General features: G+C 42.9%; 1 protein-coding gene across 4 annotated transcripts in view; it reads left to right on the forward strand.

Annotated features, from left to right (window-relative positions):
• Positions 1-15,710, forward strand: part of SGCG (sarcoglycan gamma) — a 140,532-nt gene extending 124,822 nt beyond the window's left edge. For all 4 annotated transcript variants that reach the window (XM_084633683.1, XM_084633684.1, XM_084633685.1 and 1 more), the window contains 2 exons: positions 6,020-6,143; positions 15,518-15,710. In XM_084633683.1, coding sequence (XP_084489809.1) covers positions 6,020-6,143; positions 15,518-15,691 — 298 coding nt within the window. In that variant the 3' untranslated portion in view covers positions 15,692-15,710. The remainder of the gene's footprint in view (positions 1-6,019; positions 6,144-15,517) is intronic.
• Positions 15,711-17,174: the final 1,464 nt, after the last annotated feature.

Genomic DNA, 17,174 nt, shown 5'->3' on the forward strand with positions numbered 1-17,174 from the left:
CATCCATTAGGCCACTGGGGCCTGCCAAGGTTTTGTCAAGCCGGCCCTTAAAAACCTCTAAGTATGGAGATTCCACCATATCCCTAACCCATTCCAGTGCTTCAACACCCACCTAGTGAAATAGCATTTCCTAATAGCCAACCTAGACCTCCCCCACTGCGACTTGAGACCATTGCTTCTTGTTCTGTCATCTGCCACCACTGAGAACAGCCCAGCTCCATCCTCTTTGGAACCCCCCCTTCAAGTCATTGAAGGCTGCTATCAAATCCCCCTTCACTCTTCTCTTCTACAGACTAAATTAGCCCAGTTCCCTCAGCCTCTCCTCATAAGTCATGTGCCCCAGCCCCCTAATCATTTTTGTTGCCCTCTGCTGGACTCTTTCCAATTTGTTCACATCCCTTCTGTAGAGGGGGGACCAAAACTGTATGCAATACTCTAAGTGTGGCCTCACCAGTGCTGAATAGAAGGGAATAATCACTTCTCTCAATCTGCTGGCAATGCTCCTACTAATATAGCCCAATATGCCATTGGCTTTCTTGGCAACGAGGGTGCACTGCTGACTCATATCCAGCTTCTCATCCACTGTAATCCCCAGGTCCTTTTCTGCAGAACTGCTGCTTAGCCAGTCAGTCCCCAGCCTGTAGCGGTGCATGGGATTCTTCTTTCCTAAGTGCAGGACTCTGCACTTGTCCTTGTTGAACCTAGTCAGATTTCTTTTGGCCCAATCCTCCAATTTGTCTAGGTCACTCTGGACTCCTGCAAGCTCCTCAGGGTGGAGACACATGTCCCCATGCTATTGTGACTTCAAGCTGCGACACCAATCTGGGGAATAGGTGCAACCATTAGTCTGTTGTCTTGTGTGGCTATTATAGCCTGAGACACAGGAGGGGGCAGAAAAACTATTCATCCTGGTGTTTTTATTTTGTGGATCTAGATGTCCTCAGAAAAGAAGACAACAGGATCTCTTGTACTAGTCCTGGTCCTGATTGGCTAGGGAATACCAGCACCAGTGCTGGAGGCATATAGCATAGTGTCCCTTGTATAGTTTCCTTCTATTCTCTTTCATCATCTCCATTCAGAATCTTTCCTTCAGTCAAACGTAAAATTTAAATTCACCTCCTAGGTTTTTTACAAGTGGCACTTACTGGCTCAGATAGGTAGCCAATCACCTGGTATCCTGTTGAGCAGCCTCTTCTCATCACCTGTTGCCTCTTCCAAGCCAGATGCTCTTTCAGTGAGAAGGGAGCTAAATGTTTTAATTCCCTTATCCCACCACAGTGTGGGTGTGAACCCTGCTTATCTTCTCCCTGCACCGTAATTACAAAGCAGATAAGTTAGAAGTGGGACCCACCTGTTTGGGAGGTCTGCCACTTATGCACTCTGTCATGAATGAGTAAAGAGGAATGTATAAATATTAAATGCAAGAAATGAAGGTTACTTACTTGTAATTGGAGTTCTACTAGATATACTCGGCACATTCACACTCTTGGGATGCTCCAACTGGTGCAGCTTGGAAGGTGGATCCTGTTATGGGGGCTTATTCCTTCACCCACTTACTTCCCTGGTCCTTCTCGCATGAACAGAGAGCAACAATACCCGAAGTCCAAAGGTGCAAACAATTCGATGTTTATTGGGGTGAACTTCCAGCAAGCATGATTCCAGTTTCCTTCCTTAGTATCCTCCTTCCCAGCTCTGACACCACAGAGCCTTACACCTGTGTCCCTGTTCCCATTCCTACCCTTAGCCAAACATGATTCCAACTTCCTTACTCCCATTCCCTGTTCCCATTTCCCCCTTTAGCAAAACATGATTCCAATTTTCTTACCCCCATTCCCTGTTCCCATCTCACACACCCACATGCCCACCCCCACCCACACCCTGTCACTTCCTCATTGACTACAGATTATATAGTAAAACTTGAGTTCTGCTTAGCTATACCTTAACCAATCATTTTCCTGAAATTTAACTAACCAATCCTAACATATTGTAACATGATTATGTAACCAATTATATCCCACCACCTCAATTAGTTTACACCCAGCAAAATTAATTATACAGCAGACAGGAACAATCACAGAACCAGACAGAGATTATACAGACAAACAACAGCCAAGTGGGAACTATAATGACAAAACAATACAGAAGTGAGGATTTCACATCCCAGCTATTGATAAGTGAGTTCTTGCCAGACAGGATGCTATCAAACTAAGTTTCCTTTTACATTTTCTAGGCACTTCCCTTTCTCTGGAGGTGATAGGAATACAATCCTGTCCTGATAGTGCCTAACAGCCCAATAGCACCTTATTTCAATGTGACTAGTTTGGAATGTGAGGATGTGACCGTTCGCTTCCCAGCTTATGGCTGCCTCTGCTGCTTAGCCAAAGGCCTTAGCCTAAGAACAGGGCCTCAGACTGTCACAGTAAGAGAAGGCCCTTACACCAGCAGACAGTGATCTTGATTCTTTCTTTTATACCTCTATCACTAGCCAAGTGATAAGAATACACCTAAATTCTTAGAGTACAGGCCTTTGCAGACAGGCCTGAATATCTATATCCTAACAGATCCTTCTCATAGTAATGCCTACTAGAGTGCACACGTGCACTTCCTGCCATAACTCTCAACCTTTGAACATGTTCTGAGGACATGACTATAAAAGGGAGCAAGGTGCTACTTGTCACCTCAGTTCCTTCCACCACTAATGAAGACTCCAGGGGTATTTTTCAATTAGGAACCTGCAGAAGAGGGGAAAGTGGGAAGGAAGTGTGAAAATGTGGAGTCCATCTCAAAGAACTCTGGTTACAAGTAAATAACCTTCATTTCTTCTTCAAGCGTCCTCTGCATATTCCCAGTCTTGGGATAATTTGGCAAGCGCTATTCCAAGGATGGATGGAGGGACGCAGAGTCCTCATTAAATAATGACTAAAGCACCACTCAGCCAAACTGTGTGTCAGAGCTGGCTGCCAAATCTAATGCATAATATTTACTGAAAGTTTGAATTGAACTCCAAAGGGCCAGCTTTACATATTTCAATAAGAAGAATATGTCTAGCACATGGTACAAACACAGTAACTGCCCTAGTACATTGAGCTCTAAGACTGTCAGGAGTAGAGAGGGAAGAATTCTTATAATTTTCTTCTATATACTGTCTGATCCATCTAGACAAAGACTGGGCAGAAATAGCTTGTCCTTTACAGTGACCAGCATACAATATAAACAACTCAGGAGAGGGTGTTCAGTTCTGTGCAGGTGATAAGATAGTGCTCCTTTTGCATCTAAAGAATGCAGTCTGGATTCACCATTATGTGTGTGGGGTTTGTGAAAGAATACTGGTAAATTAAGATACTGACTAACATGAAAGTCTGAAATGACTTGAGGAAGGAATCTGGGGTGAGGTCTAAGAATCACCTTGGACTTATAAAAAGAGGTATAAGGAAGGTCAGCCATTAGAGCATGTAGTTCACTAGTTCTTCTAACAGATGTGATTGCTATTATGGAAGCTGTCTTTATAGAAAAATAAAATAAAGAACATTCTGAGAAAGGTTCAGATGGAACAGACATAAACTGTGTTAACACTAAGTTTAAATCCCATAGGAACTGGATTTCGTATTGGTGGATACAAATTCAATAAACCCTTTAAAAATCTTTTAACGCAGCTGTGTGAGAAAATAGATTTACTATAATAAATATATGAAAAGCTGCTATTGCTGCTAAATGGACTTTAAGCAAAGAGCTAGACAAATCCATAGCTTTAAGGGGAATAAATAGTCCAAGGTATACTGAGTAGGAGCAGAGACTGGGTAATGCTTTTATTAGACACCCATATAGCAAATCAATTTAACTTCAAGTACATTTTCTAGTGGTCTGCTTCCCGGAGTAAATTAAAATATGTTTTACCTCAGTAATAGAACAAGACTTTTCTAAATCTATCAAAGTCCTATTTCCCCAGCTGTTAGATGCAATGAGTGTGGATCTGGTTGAAAGACTTTCCCTCCCTGCTGGACAGTAGGTACATTGTCACCAGAAGCATCTTTATTCCCTTGGGATAGGAGTAAATTGGTGAACCATTGATGTCTTGGCCACACTGGAGCAATTAGGATCATATTGGCCGAGTCCTGTCTTATTTTTTTTACTTTCTTTAACTTTAGTGGAAATGCATAAATGAGGAATAAGGAAATGCATAAATTATACCCCTTCCCGAATCAAGGAGGAACGTATCTGTCATTGACTGTCTGAGCATGCTCTTAAACAAAAACAGGAACACTTGGTATTGAATCTGGTGGCAAACAGTCCAGGAAGCCCCAAAGATTGAAAATGTCCTGAATCACAAAATCTTTTAGAGACCATTCATGCATCGGTGAGGAATCTCCACTCAGGAGATCTGCAATTTCGCTGTGGTTTCACACTACATGTGAACCAACTGGATAAATGTTGTGTAGGCTATATCAGTCCCACACCTCCTTGCAGAGCTGAGACAAATAAGCTCCTTCCTGTTTGTTTACATAATGCATCACTGACATAGTGTCTGTGGGTACTTGAACTACTGACTTGCACTTGTAGGAGGAAGGATTTGAGAGCCAGATGAATACCTCTCAGTTCTAACACATTTTGGTGGTTCCAAAAGACTATGAATGAAAAATTTGTTGAGATATGTTCCCCAACCCATTTTGGAAGCAGGAGTAGGAGGTGTAAGAGATCTGCCTTAGATCTTTGGACCATTGCTGCCACAACAAGCATATTAGGTGGAGGGTGAACACTTTGCTCCCCATCAGGAAGGTGAGAGGCCTTTATTATTAAAATAATTTGTTTGGGGGGAAAAAAAGGTACAGTGCAAATAAGAACAAGATTTCAATTCTTTTTCCTGTTTACAAACTTAAGGGAATAAATTAGTTAAGAAAATATCAGAGCCATTATATTATTTATTTTCTTTAAAACTGACTATTTTTTAAAGGACACAGGCAGGAAGAGTTGTGTTCAGTATCATGCAGTGTAACTACGGCTGAGGGCCTAACATTGGGTCTGTTATCATCAAGCAGAACTAGCTAATAGTGCAGGTGTAAAAGGTACACAAGGGTGTGATCTTGAAAGGTACTAATGCTCTCACATGACCTGGTCCTAACTAGGCAATCACAGAGAGAAGCAAAATTCATACATATCTTATTGCAGTGGGTTTTGATTTGGATTTTTAATGAGTATGTGGAACTCATTGCTTGAAACCAAACCTAATTATTGTTTCTGATCTTCTTGTTTAATTTTGTAAATAATGCCAAATATCCAAAGTGGGAAATATCCTGATCTCTTTTACAAACAGAACCCCATTAATTCCATGTAGCTGAGACAATGAAGCAATCATTCAGCTAACATGGTCCCTTTCTGCCACCTTGTGGCACAACTGTGTTTGCAAAGGTACTGTTAATATAATATGTTCGGTGTATGTTAGACTTTAACTTTATTACTTTTAGCTATTTCTGAGTATTTTCTGCAGATTAATTTCAAGTATTTTCCAGGCAAGGCTAGTGATCATAGCTCTCAAATGTTAGGCTACTTATAGCATGCATATAAATGTACTGAGTGAAATCCTGAAATCCTGGCCCCATTTAAGACAATGTCAAAACTTAAATGGATTAGCATTTCACCAACTGTGTTTAGAATGTTTTGGTTTATTTCAAGTGAAAATAAAGATTATAAAAATGCATTTTCAAATATGAATATTTGTATCAGAACAATTATGGTCTCACTGAAAACTATAACTTAGAAACGTAAACTGCAGTGTTTGTACCTAAAGCACCATATAGTATGATCTAGAATTCTTTCTGCACTGTCATATGGGATACTCTGTTGGTTTTGAAACAACTACCCACTGTTTCAAGTCTGCATAAAGAAATAGGAACCTATCATCTTTTATAGAATTCCTCACATCACTGTCTCAGAATGTTTTATAAGTTCAAAAGTTTTTTTAATTATTTTACAAAATAACTTTTTAAGAATATGCTACAGCCAGATTTCCTCTACTTGCTTTCAGATTGGAATCACCAACTCGGTCTTTGAGCATGGATGCACCAAAAGGGATTAATATTAAAGCACAAGCTGGCAATATTGAAGCTCTCTCTCAGATGGATATCAAATTGCATAGCAGTGATGGAGTGGTGAATATGATAAATCATGTTGTTATTATTGTGGTTTATATTGATGCTGTTTGATATTGCCATCAATGTCATTGTCATTTTAAAGTATTATAATTGTTCAGGGTTTAGCAAATATGCTGATAGTTCCAGATAATGGTGCCATAATAATACATCTGTTTACAGGGCAAGGATTAAATAATAATATAAAATGACATGGTGTTGAAAGAGTTTTAAAAATGCTAAGAAGTCACTTCTATCCTAGCACATCACGTTTTTTTAAATGAAGTGAGTGCTCTGCTTTGGTCCATTCAGTTTCTGTAATTCAGGAACATGAGAGGTAGTGTGATAACCTTATACATAATGAAATGCAAGAGAGGACAGATGTCCAGCTCCAGCTCCCATTGAAGTTAGTGGACTTTAGCCATTGATTTCAGTGGAAGCAAGAAAAGACTCTAGGAGAAAAATCTTAAAGGAGATAAGTGCCTAAGCCAGGTCAGTCCTTTCTAGTGAAAGACTAAAGGGGTGGTCATGTCCGCCTTCATACTCAGTAGACCACTGGTGGGGGCACTCACCTGGGACGTGGAAAAACATAGGTGTGATTTCCTGATTTGCAACTTAAACCCAGGTCTCCTATCTCTTAGGTGAATGCCTTAACCACCAGACTGTCAGGGGTGGGGTTTTTGCAATCTCTCTTGTTTAACCAGATCCTCTATGTATAAATTACAGTGCTTAATTTGTAATGAAAGAGGTGCCAGGGATCAAGGAATTAGGTGCCAGGGCTCAAGCAATTTTTTTTACTTTAATAACTGATGCAGCAAGCCCATAGGTGCTGGGGTGATGAACTGCCAACCCTAGAGGTGCTCCAGCCACAAATTAAGCACTGATAAAATATATATTCATTGGAGCAGGGACTGGAACACCAGTCTCCTAGGTGAGAGCCCTAAACATTCATCCTCATGCTTCCTCTCTCTGGCCCAATGAGTATTAAAGTATTTGTACATAGTGGAACAGTTTCTACAGCACAGAATATCCTACAGTCTGGTGATTAGGGACCTCATTTATGATACGGGAGACCTATGTTCCAGTCCCTGCTTCAAATGAGGCAGAGCAAGGATTTGAAAACAATCTCCACATCTCAGGTGACTACCTGGCTGTCGGGTATTCAGGAACACACATATGCCTTAGCCTGAAAAGTTCCTTATCTTGGTATCCCCAGTGAATTTTATGCAGGCCTGATCTAGTAGGTGTGCTATCCAATAGTAGGCAAGACAGGCCAGGGAATGCCTAGTTTGAGTATCCTGCTGGGGCTTAAAAGCAGGAGCTAGGGCACTGAGCAGGTGGTGTTAGGGCTTAGGTGGTTTTGCGCATACCCACTGGGAAAAACTTAGGCACCTGGGGAACAGGCTTCAGAGGCAGCTGAGTGGGTGTTTAGAGGATCTCAGTGTTTTCTAAATATTAGATTTAGGTGCCTAAAGTGGCAGGTAGATACCTAAGTCCCTTTGTGGATCTTGCCCCCTAGAAGCCTAAATCCTACTGACTTTCAATGAGATCTAAGGGATAGATTTTTGAAGGTATTTAGGTGCCTACAGATAGGCACCTTTGTGAGATTTTCCAAAGCACTTAGGCTTGGATTCACTAAGGTATTTAAGTGTTGTGATGTTGAGCGTCACTCCACCTAACTTTTAGGCATTTAGAAAATCACAGGAACAGCACTGTGATCCACAAAGTCTGTGTTAGGTGCTTAGGCTCCATCTACCATGAATGAGGAGAGACAGGTATCTTAGACTGTAACTCACAAAAGCCAGTATCCTAATCCTATGTCTACACTAGAGAGCTTACAGCGGCACAGCTGTACCAATGCAGTTGCACCACTGTAAGATCTCTCGTGCAGCTGCTCTATGCTGACAGGAGAGAGCTCACCCATCGAAATAATTAAACCACCCCCAGTGAGCAGCAGTAGCTGTGTTGGCAGGAGATGCTCTCCCACTGACACAGCTCTGCACGCTACCACCTATGCTGGTGAAATTTATGTCACTCGGGGGGCGGGGGGAGGGGGGTTGTGCTTTCTTCACACCCCTGAGTGACAAAAGTTTTACCAACATAAGTGGTAATGTATACATGGCCTAAGTGGGAAGTTGCCTAAACTAGCCAATGGGAGATGCTAACAAGAGGGGTGTGTGCTAAGCCCTGCCACTCCTGGAGAGAAACACCTCACTGTAGCTTGGACTTAGGCACCTAGCTCTGTTAGTGATTCTCAGCTGTGAACCCTCTCTTCAAGATAGGCACCTAAGGCATTTTTGTGCTGACAAGGAGAAGGTGCTGCCTCATGACTTTCAGCCCAGTTGTTAGGGTACTCACGTGAGATGCAAGAGACTCCCAGTTCAAGTCCCCCTCCACATGAGAAGGAGAAGGGATTTCAATGCACATCTGCCAACTTCCACATGAGAACTCAAACCACTGAGCTATGGGATAATCCGACCATGGGTCTCCCTCAGTCTCTCCTGTTGAAGCTGCTGCACTGTGGAGAACTAAAGAGTTCTTTTTCTAGTAGCATCCCTATGGGTGTTCCACTTTAGATGTGCTTGCACCCCATGCACCTCAGATCAGAGATTTAGGTAGCAGTGTCTGTTCAGCCCACACATATGCCCACTGCAGCCTTATGCCTTGTACCATTCCTTCTCAACTGCCTTGGCCTGAGATGGAACCTCAACAGCGTCCAAGTTGAACTTACCTCAACTGTATTTTTATCTCATTCTTACTAGTTAGTGTTAGTTCTTAAAATTTCCTTCATGTTAGTTAGCTGTAATATTTTTTATAGCTTTAAAAAAAAACTTTTAAAAGATTTTACTTATACTTTTAGGATAAGGACTGTTGTCCTTTCACCTATTTTTTGCTTTTTGTTTTTTTGTTTTTCCCCTCAGGGGACTTCAACCTTGGGAGGGTATGCCTGGTTCTCCTAGGTTTAAATGCAGCTTTTCATGTCGAGAGGCTATCCCAGTCAGAGACAGACACTCCTGGTGTGTCTGCTGCCTTGGAGAGTCACATGTTCTCCAAAAGTGTAATTTGTGTCTGCAGTTAAAATCAAGGGCCAGAAAGAACTAGGAACTTAAACTATGTCTCCTCATAATGGAGAGCTCACTCTGACCAGCTTCTGGCCCCAGCCAGGAGGACCTCCTCCCCCATACAATGGTCTCTGAACAGGTCAACCACTTCAACCTCCTCAGCACAGCACTGCCCTACAGCACTGAAGAGGAAATCTCTGGACTCCTGTTAAAAAGACTTAGAAAGTGGTCTTTAAGTCCTCTGGGTAGAGAATCTACCGCAAAGAGACAGTCTCCAATTCAGACAACTGGTTCAGCACCTACCAATTTCCAGCTTGGTACCCACCAGGCTGTAGATTCTTCAGGTACTGTGACCAGGGTTCTAGCTCTGGAAGATCAGTATCATCGAGTGATTGGAGCAGCAGAAAGAAGAAGACCAGCTCTACTAAATTGGTACGGACAGACACTAGGACCTCGGTACCCAGCACTTCAGCTTCGCAAAGGACCAGACCAACACTTACTGGCCATGCATCAGAGCGCATGAGATTTTCAGCACCATCGGTGCCTTCTGCCACAGTTACCTCTGCCCAACTTACCTCATCAGTACCATCCACTGTTACAGTACTGCAAGAGTTTTGATTTCCTCAGACTTGGCAATAACAGAAACACCTGAATCTCCCCCGTTCGGCACTGACCCATTCTCGGTACTGAGCACCTCTCAGCCTTATCTCTATGAGTGCTCCACCTCTACCAAGTGACAAGAAGGCGGACGATGCCCACATTACTGTCCAAGGCTCTCCCTTCCATTATCAAGGAATGTTCTATCCCGAGACCTCTAAAAAGTCAGACTATCTTTGTGAGAGACACACTCCACCCGCTGGTATGGATACCCTTGGTTGCCTCCTCCCATGTCTTATGTACCACCTCAGTGGCTGTATCGGGATCCTTGGATGACTTACCGCTAACAATTCTCCATGTCCTCTAATGCTTCTTGCCGGGAGAAGAACAGACAATCCCCACCAGCCTTTCTCTGTAGGCATTGTAAGAATGAGAATCTTCCTGATCCACAAGAGACCTTTGAGGAGCAGGCAGTGAGATTGGACCAAGAAATCTCTACAACCTGCAACTCTCTACCCCTACAAGTAATATCTCTTCCTCCTCCCCAGATGAAATTGTCTTGCCTCCTCCACTGTCCTTGGCTAATGATTTTAAACAGTTCCAGGACCTCATTAAAAGGATAGCTGACTCCTTGCAAATTCCACTGGAAGAGGTAAGGAGTCCTAGAATAAATTACTTGACATTCTGTGCACTTCTTTATCTGCCTGAATCATGCTATCTATTAATGAGACCTTGTTAGACCCTGCAAAAATAATTTGGCATACCACAGTCACAACACCACCTACCTGTAAGAGAGTGGACAAAAAACAGTACATTCCCTCAAAGGGATCTGCATTTTTATTTTGCATCCATCCCCCAACTCTCTCGTGGCTGATGCTGTGAATGAACATGGGAGATAGCACCACACTAAATCAGCTCCATATGATAGAGACCTAAAATATCTTGATTTATTTGGCCATAAGTCATACTCATTGGCTACCTTACAATTTAGGATTGCCAATTATCAAGTTATCATGGCGAAATACATCCAAACTAACTATTCCAAGTTGAATGCTTTTATTTAGCATCTTTCAACAGACCAGAGGGACCAATTCCAGGTGATCTTTGCAGAGGGCCACCTGCTTGCAAGAACATCTCTGCAGGCATCTCTGGATGCCACTGACACAGCCGTTCTTTCTGTCTCCATGGCAGTAGTCACAAGGAGGGCCTCCTGGCTTCAGCACCTAGGTTTTCTGAGGGAAGTCCAAAATACAATTGAGGACCTTCCTTTTGATGGATTGAAGTTGTTTGTGGAAAAAACTGATGAATCTCTTCATAACTTAAAAGACTATAGAGCCACTTTGCACTCTCTGGGAATTTACACCCCTGCACAAAAAAGAAAGTTCAGTAAGGCCCAGATAGCACGGAGATCTCATCCAACCCAGTTTCCTGCCTCCCAGAGACATTATGTACCCCAGCATAAGAGACAACAGTCCCAGAAGAAGAGATCAGCTATTTCTTAGGTATCAACCTCACTACCCACAACCAATTTTGATGGGCTGGTTAAGGTGCTGAGTTGCCATCCCCACTCTTACCTGCTGCAATAATCTCCATGTGTTCCTTGCTTTGGTGACCACCTTTCTCATTTCTGGCAGAATTGGCAACATATCACTATGGACAAATGGGTGTTGGAGATCATTTCTACAAGATATTCCATCCACTTTACCTCCCTCCCCTGAGCCTACCCCCTGCTTCCCCATCCCTCCTCAGGGACCTCTCTGATGAACACATTTTGCGGCAGGAAATCAACTCTCTCCTGAATCTGGGTGCTATATAACCTGTTCCCACACAACACAGAGGGAAGGGATTTTATTCCAAGTACTTCCTGGTTACAAAAAAGAATGGTAGTGGGAGACTTATTCTAGATCTTAGATTATTCAAAAGATTCATAAAGATTCAGGTATTTAATATGATAACTCTTGCAGCAATAATTGCATCATTGGACCAAGGGGATTGGGTTTTGGCCCTCAACCTTCAAGATTCTTACTTCCATATAAGAGAAGATTCCTACAATTCACTCTGGGTCAAGAGCACTTTCAATACACGGTGCTCCAGTTCAGTCTCTTGTCTGCACCCTCAGTGTCCTCAAAAGTTCTTTCCCTGGTAGCGGCTCATGTTTGCAGACAAGGATCACTGATTTTCCCATAATATGATGATTGCTTGCCAAAAAGTGGTCCCTCAGTGAAGTTTCAGTGGCCACTCAGAGGGCTGTAGACCTATTTCTCAGGCTGGGACTACAATTAAACACCTGAAAGTCCACCTTAACCCTGGTGCAGATTCTGGAGTTCATAGCAGTTTATCTCAATGCAGTAACAGCCAAAGCATTCCTCCCTTCGCACTCGTTCATAACTCTAATCAATTTAGTCACTACAGTACAAGTCAGCCCTCAAACATCTGCCAGAAACTATCTTCAGCTATTGGGATATATGGAGGTTGGCACTATTGAAATAAATCGTGTGAGACTTCACATGTGCTGCCTCCAAGGGTGGAACAGAACTGTTTATTTGCCAAGCAAACAGAGTTTAAACAAACTACTCTCCATGCCTTGGGTAGTAAAAAATATCCTTTGACTAGGTGGAAGAACCCTCACAATGTTTGCGCAGGGTTCCCCTTCACTCAGCCATCCCCAACATCAGTAATAACAACAGATAAATCTGTACTGGGATGGGGAGCTCGCTTAGACCCTCATACTATTCAAGGCAGGTGGTCTCCTCTTGAGTGCACCCTACACATTAACTTGCTGGAACTCAGGGCAATCAGAAATGCCTGAATCCATTTCCTCCTTCTGATCAGTGAGGTTTATATAAGCTGTCAAGGGGGAGTGAGATTGCCTTCCCTCTGCATCAAAGTAGAGAGGCTTTGGAACTGGTGCATATGAAACCAGATCAGCATGTCAGCAGCTTACCCTCCAGGTGTACAAAACACAGTGGATGCCGTCATCAGGCGTGTCCCTCAATGTCATGAATGGGAGACAGATCCCACTGTACTCCACCACATATTTCAGTTTTGGGGCATCCCATAGATAGACCTGTTCGCCACAGCCAAGTAAAAGAATTCCTCCCAGTTCTGCTTGAAAGGCAGTCTGGGTCACCACTTCCTGGAAGATGCCTTTCTGCTTCATTGTAGTCTAGTTCTTCTGTTTGCATTTTCCCAAACTCCTTGATATCCAAGGTGCTGTTTAAGATAAGGAAAGACAAAGACAAAGTTATTCTTGTAGTTCCAACGTGGCCAAGACAAACATGGTTTCCTTAGTTTGCTCAGGTCACTATTTGTCAACTGATCACTTTCTGGACTGTCTCCCATCTCCTTGCTCATGATGGCAGTCAGATCCATCACCTCAACCCTTGGGGTTCTTTGACTCAAGGCACAATTCATGGGGTTAGAAACAACCTGTTCTGAGGATGTGAAGAGAGTGCTGTTACATAGCAGGAAACAATCTACTTGTGACACATATACCTAAACGTAGATTAAATTAAAACAATGGTGTGACCTAAAATATTTTTCACTTCCATCCTCCCTATTATCATTTGTACTAGATTACATTTTAGAGCTAAAAATGACAGGATTAACTTTAAACTCCATAAAAATGTGTTTGGCAGCTATTACGGTCTTCTATCATACAGTAGAGGGATTTTAGGTCTTCACTCATCCTATAAGGAGGTTTCTCAAGGGATTGGACAACTTCTTCCCACAAATCAGGTGCCCTAAACTGGCACGGGACCTCAACTTGGTACTCAGATGTCTTATGAGGCCTCCCTTTGAACCTGTGGCCACCTGCTCCCTTCTACACCTGTCTATAAAACCTGCATTTCTAGTAACCATTACTTCTGCTCAAAGAGTGGGTAAGAGAGGGGCTCTGATGGCATACCCCCCCCCCTTCACAGTCTCCTTTAAGAATAAGGATTTCGGACTTCCACATAAATCAACCTATCCACCTTCAAGTTTTCCACCCTAAGCCACCCCTGGATAAAGGAGATGTGACATTACATTGATGTCGGGAGGGCATTAGCCTTTTAACTAAACAGGACCAAGCCATTTAGGAAATCTCCCAGACTATTTCTCTCCATTGTGGAGAGAACTAAGGGATCGCCGATTTCCAAGCAAAGACTCCCTAAATGGGTATCTGGCTGAATTACCTACTGCTATCAGTCTCAGGATCTTCAACCTGCCTCTAGAGTATTAACTTACTCCACAAGATCCTGCTCTACTTCAGTAGCCTGTCTTAAGAATGTTCCCACCATGGAAATACGTAGAGCCGTGACTTGGACCTCCATTCATACATTTGCTGAACTATGCAGTTACTCATGCCTAAGCTTCTGTTGCCATATTTGGCTCTCCTGATCTGTCTTTGGTCTTAGACTCAACGCCGAAACCCCACCCCTCTGTAGACAGTACTGCTCAAAAGTCACTTAGTGTGGAGCACCCATAGGGACACTACTCGAAGAAGAAGAGGTTACTCATCCTGTGCAGTAACTGTGGTTCTGTGAGATGTGTGTCCCTATTGGTGCTGCACCATGCGCCCTCCTCTCCTCTACTTTGGAGTTCTTTACAACAGGCTCTGTGGTAGAAAAGAAACTGAGGATGGTTTGCCGACACAGCTCTATATAGCCTGGGTGCAGGGCACAAGACTGCAGGGGGTGCATGTGCAGGCAAGATAGATGCTGCTTCCTAAAATTTCCCAATCTGAGATGCATGGAGCACAAGCACACCTGGAGCGGAGTACCCATAGGGACACCACCTCGACGTTCCTGCACAGGGTGAGTAATCTTCTCTTTTGGAGCAGGGGGACTGGATTCTGGGACTCCCACATTGGGTGTGAGTGCCCTAACCATCAGGCTATAGAGTCACTCTCACACTTACATTTTCTCTCTCACTCTGTTCTCCTCCCCCAATAACCCTTTAACTAGTTATCCACAGTGAAATTTAAACAGGAGAGATTGAGAAAACACCTCATCAGAATATCCCATAGCCCAGTGATGAGAGCATTCACCTAAAAATTGGTTGATCCCTGTTCAAATCCTTTCTTTTCATCAGGTAGAAAGGGGAGTTGGATTGAGGCTCTCCCACATCCCAGGTGAGAAACCTAACCACTGGGCTAAAAGTTGCTAGGAGTCCTTTTCCTTCTTCCTTTCCCCATGCCCCGAGCCAGCTGTTTTGTGTGAATTTACCTGAGAGACCCGATCTGGTAGACAGCCTCTGAGTATGCCTATCAGATTGGGCCCCACATGTGAGTTAGGTGAGCAAATGTCTATCTTCCCTGGTTTGTGAATTGCTCTCTAGGAATTGGTCAGCAAGCAGGTGCCTGGATGCTTAGACTGAGGCAGCAGTACATATGCCCAGAGACAGGAACATAGATGCTGAGGGAACTCTGATTACAAGAATATAGGTACCGAGTGAGGTTAGGTGTACACAGGGTTCAGTGAATTGCAGGGGAGCCTAAAACTGGGACTTAGGCCCCTAACCCCAGATTTAGGTGCCTAAGTACCTTTGTGCATCTGGGCCTCAGTGCCTATCTCCCACTGTCAAGAGGATTTAGATACCTAAATATCTTTGAGGATCTGGGTCTAAGTGCCTAAGTCAGTTTTGAAAATGATTCTTAATAGCCTAAGTCATTTAGATGCTTCTGAAAACTTAACCCCTTAAACTCTGTTACTGCTACCTCTAACAAAACCATTTGTCCTGTTTTCTCCCATACAGCTTTTGCTTGATGCTGAAACTGTGCGGCTGCCCAAATTGCCTGAAGGGACAAGAGGTGGGTCTGATAGGTCTCAGGAACTCTACGAGATCTGTGTTTGTCCAGATGGAAAGCTTTACTTTTCAGCAGCTGGTCGGTATTCAACTTGCCAGGAATACAGTCATGTCTGTCAATAAAGTACCTAACTATGCCACATTTTCTCTGGCTAGTCTCACTGAATTTTATATTGTTTTGTAGCAGTTTCCAAGATTTTAAAAACAATCACTGTAAACTGGGAAACAAGTTTGCATCCAGAATTCTAGATTGTAAGGAAAAAAGCAAAAGAGCACAATTAAAATTTTAACTTCAACAGAAGTGTTTGAACTAATCTAAATGTTCTGGAAATGACATTTGGAAGTCAGCCATATAGTGAGTTAAAAAAAATCAAAAGGATTTGTTTGCACCACTGAACTGTTATTCAGTCAGTTGATTATGTAATTGTTAATATTTCCTAGCTCTATGATTTTCTCTTAATACATGTAAACATTTGCTAGCAGTGCAAATTGCATTAGTTTGTGAAATTCAGTTTAAGGAATTACTTGAACTATTTGATAAGACAAAAGCATTGTTTGGTGAATTCAGGTAGTGCCAGCAAAGAGTCTATGCAATTTTGTTCTTGCAATAACACAAACCACGAAAGCTGTGCTTTTTGTATGAGTCCTGTGCAAAATGTGTTAAACTGATAAAATCCTTTGTTTCTACACTGGCAAAGTGTATGTAGATTTGCTTATTACTGGGATTCATGAAAGAAATCACAATAATTAATGCGAAATCTCCAAGATTACTGATTTATAACATTCTTTGTCATCAGAGTTGTTAACTGTACAAAAGTGAAATATGTTCGTATATCCCACTCCAACAATAGCTCCTTGTACTGCATAGACCAGGATACTCACTTGAAAGCCTTTTTTAGTGTGATTGTAATTGGAACTGGGAAATTTGTGCTACTCTTGGCTATATGCCAGCTGGACTATGAAAAGAAAAGAAATCTTAAAGATGGTTCCAGCTTTCTCAAATACATGATGCTATTTGATAGGTAGAAAAAATTCCTCTTCCTGAAGCCCACGAGTCACCTAAACGCAGACCCCTTACTCTGTGAAGAGCCGTCAGTAATGAACCATTTGCAACCATCTGGATTAGCAAATTTGGGACTTAATGGCCTTATAGGGTCTTAGGCACAGAGGCACCTAAATACCTTTGAGGCTAACTCCCATTGATGTCAACAGGAATTAGGGAAGGGATTTCACGAAAATACTCAAGCACTGAGTCACTGTTTTAGGCACCTAAATTTTGGGTCCACTGGGAGCCACGCAACCCCCACCAAACCCTGTAGGCATCTAAACTCTCACAGCACCTAAGTTTTCCAGAGTGAAAGTTCCCTAGGTGCCTATGTTTCTGCATCTGGGCATGAGCACTGCTGCCTCCATCTAAGTGTCTGGACACCTATCTCCTGCCTACACCCCGGAGTGATTCATGAAACAGAGGACGATAGATTTTGAATGGGAACAGACCTGTTAGGTGCACTTGGTGCATGCCTACCAGGTCAGGCCCCCACATGTCCCAGTGCCTTATAACTGTTAGCCCAGCAGTTCGAGCACTCACCTGGGAAGGGGAAACCTA

This window comes from Lepidochelys olivacea (assembly GCF_965140295.1).
Source record: "Lepidochelys olivacea isolate rLepOli2 genome assembly, chromosome: 1".
Taxonomy (NCBI): Eukaryota; Metazoa; Chordata; order Testudines; family Cheloniidae; genus Lepidochelys; species Lepidochelys olivacea.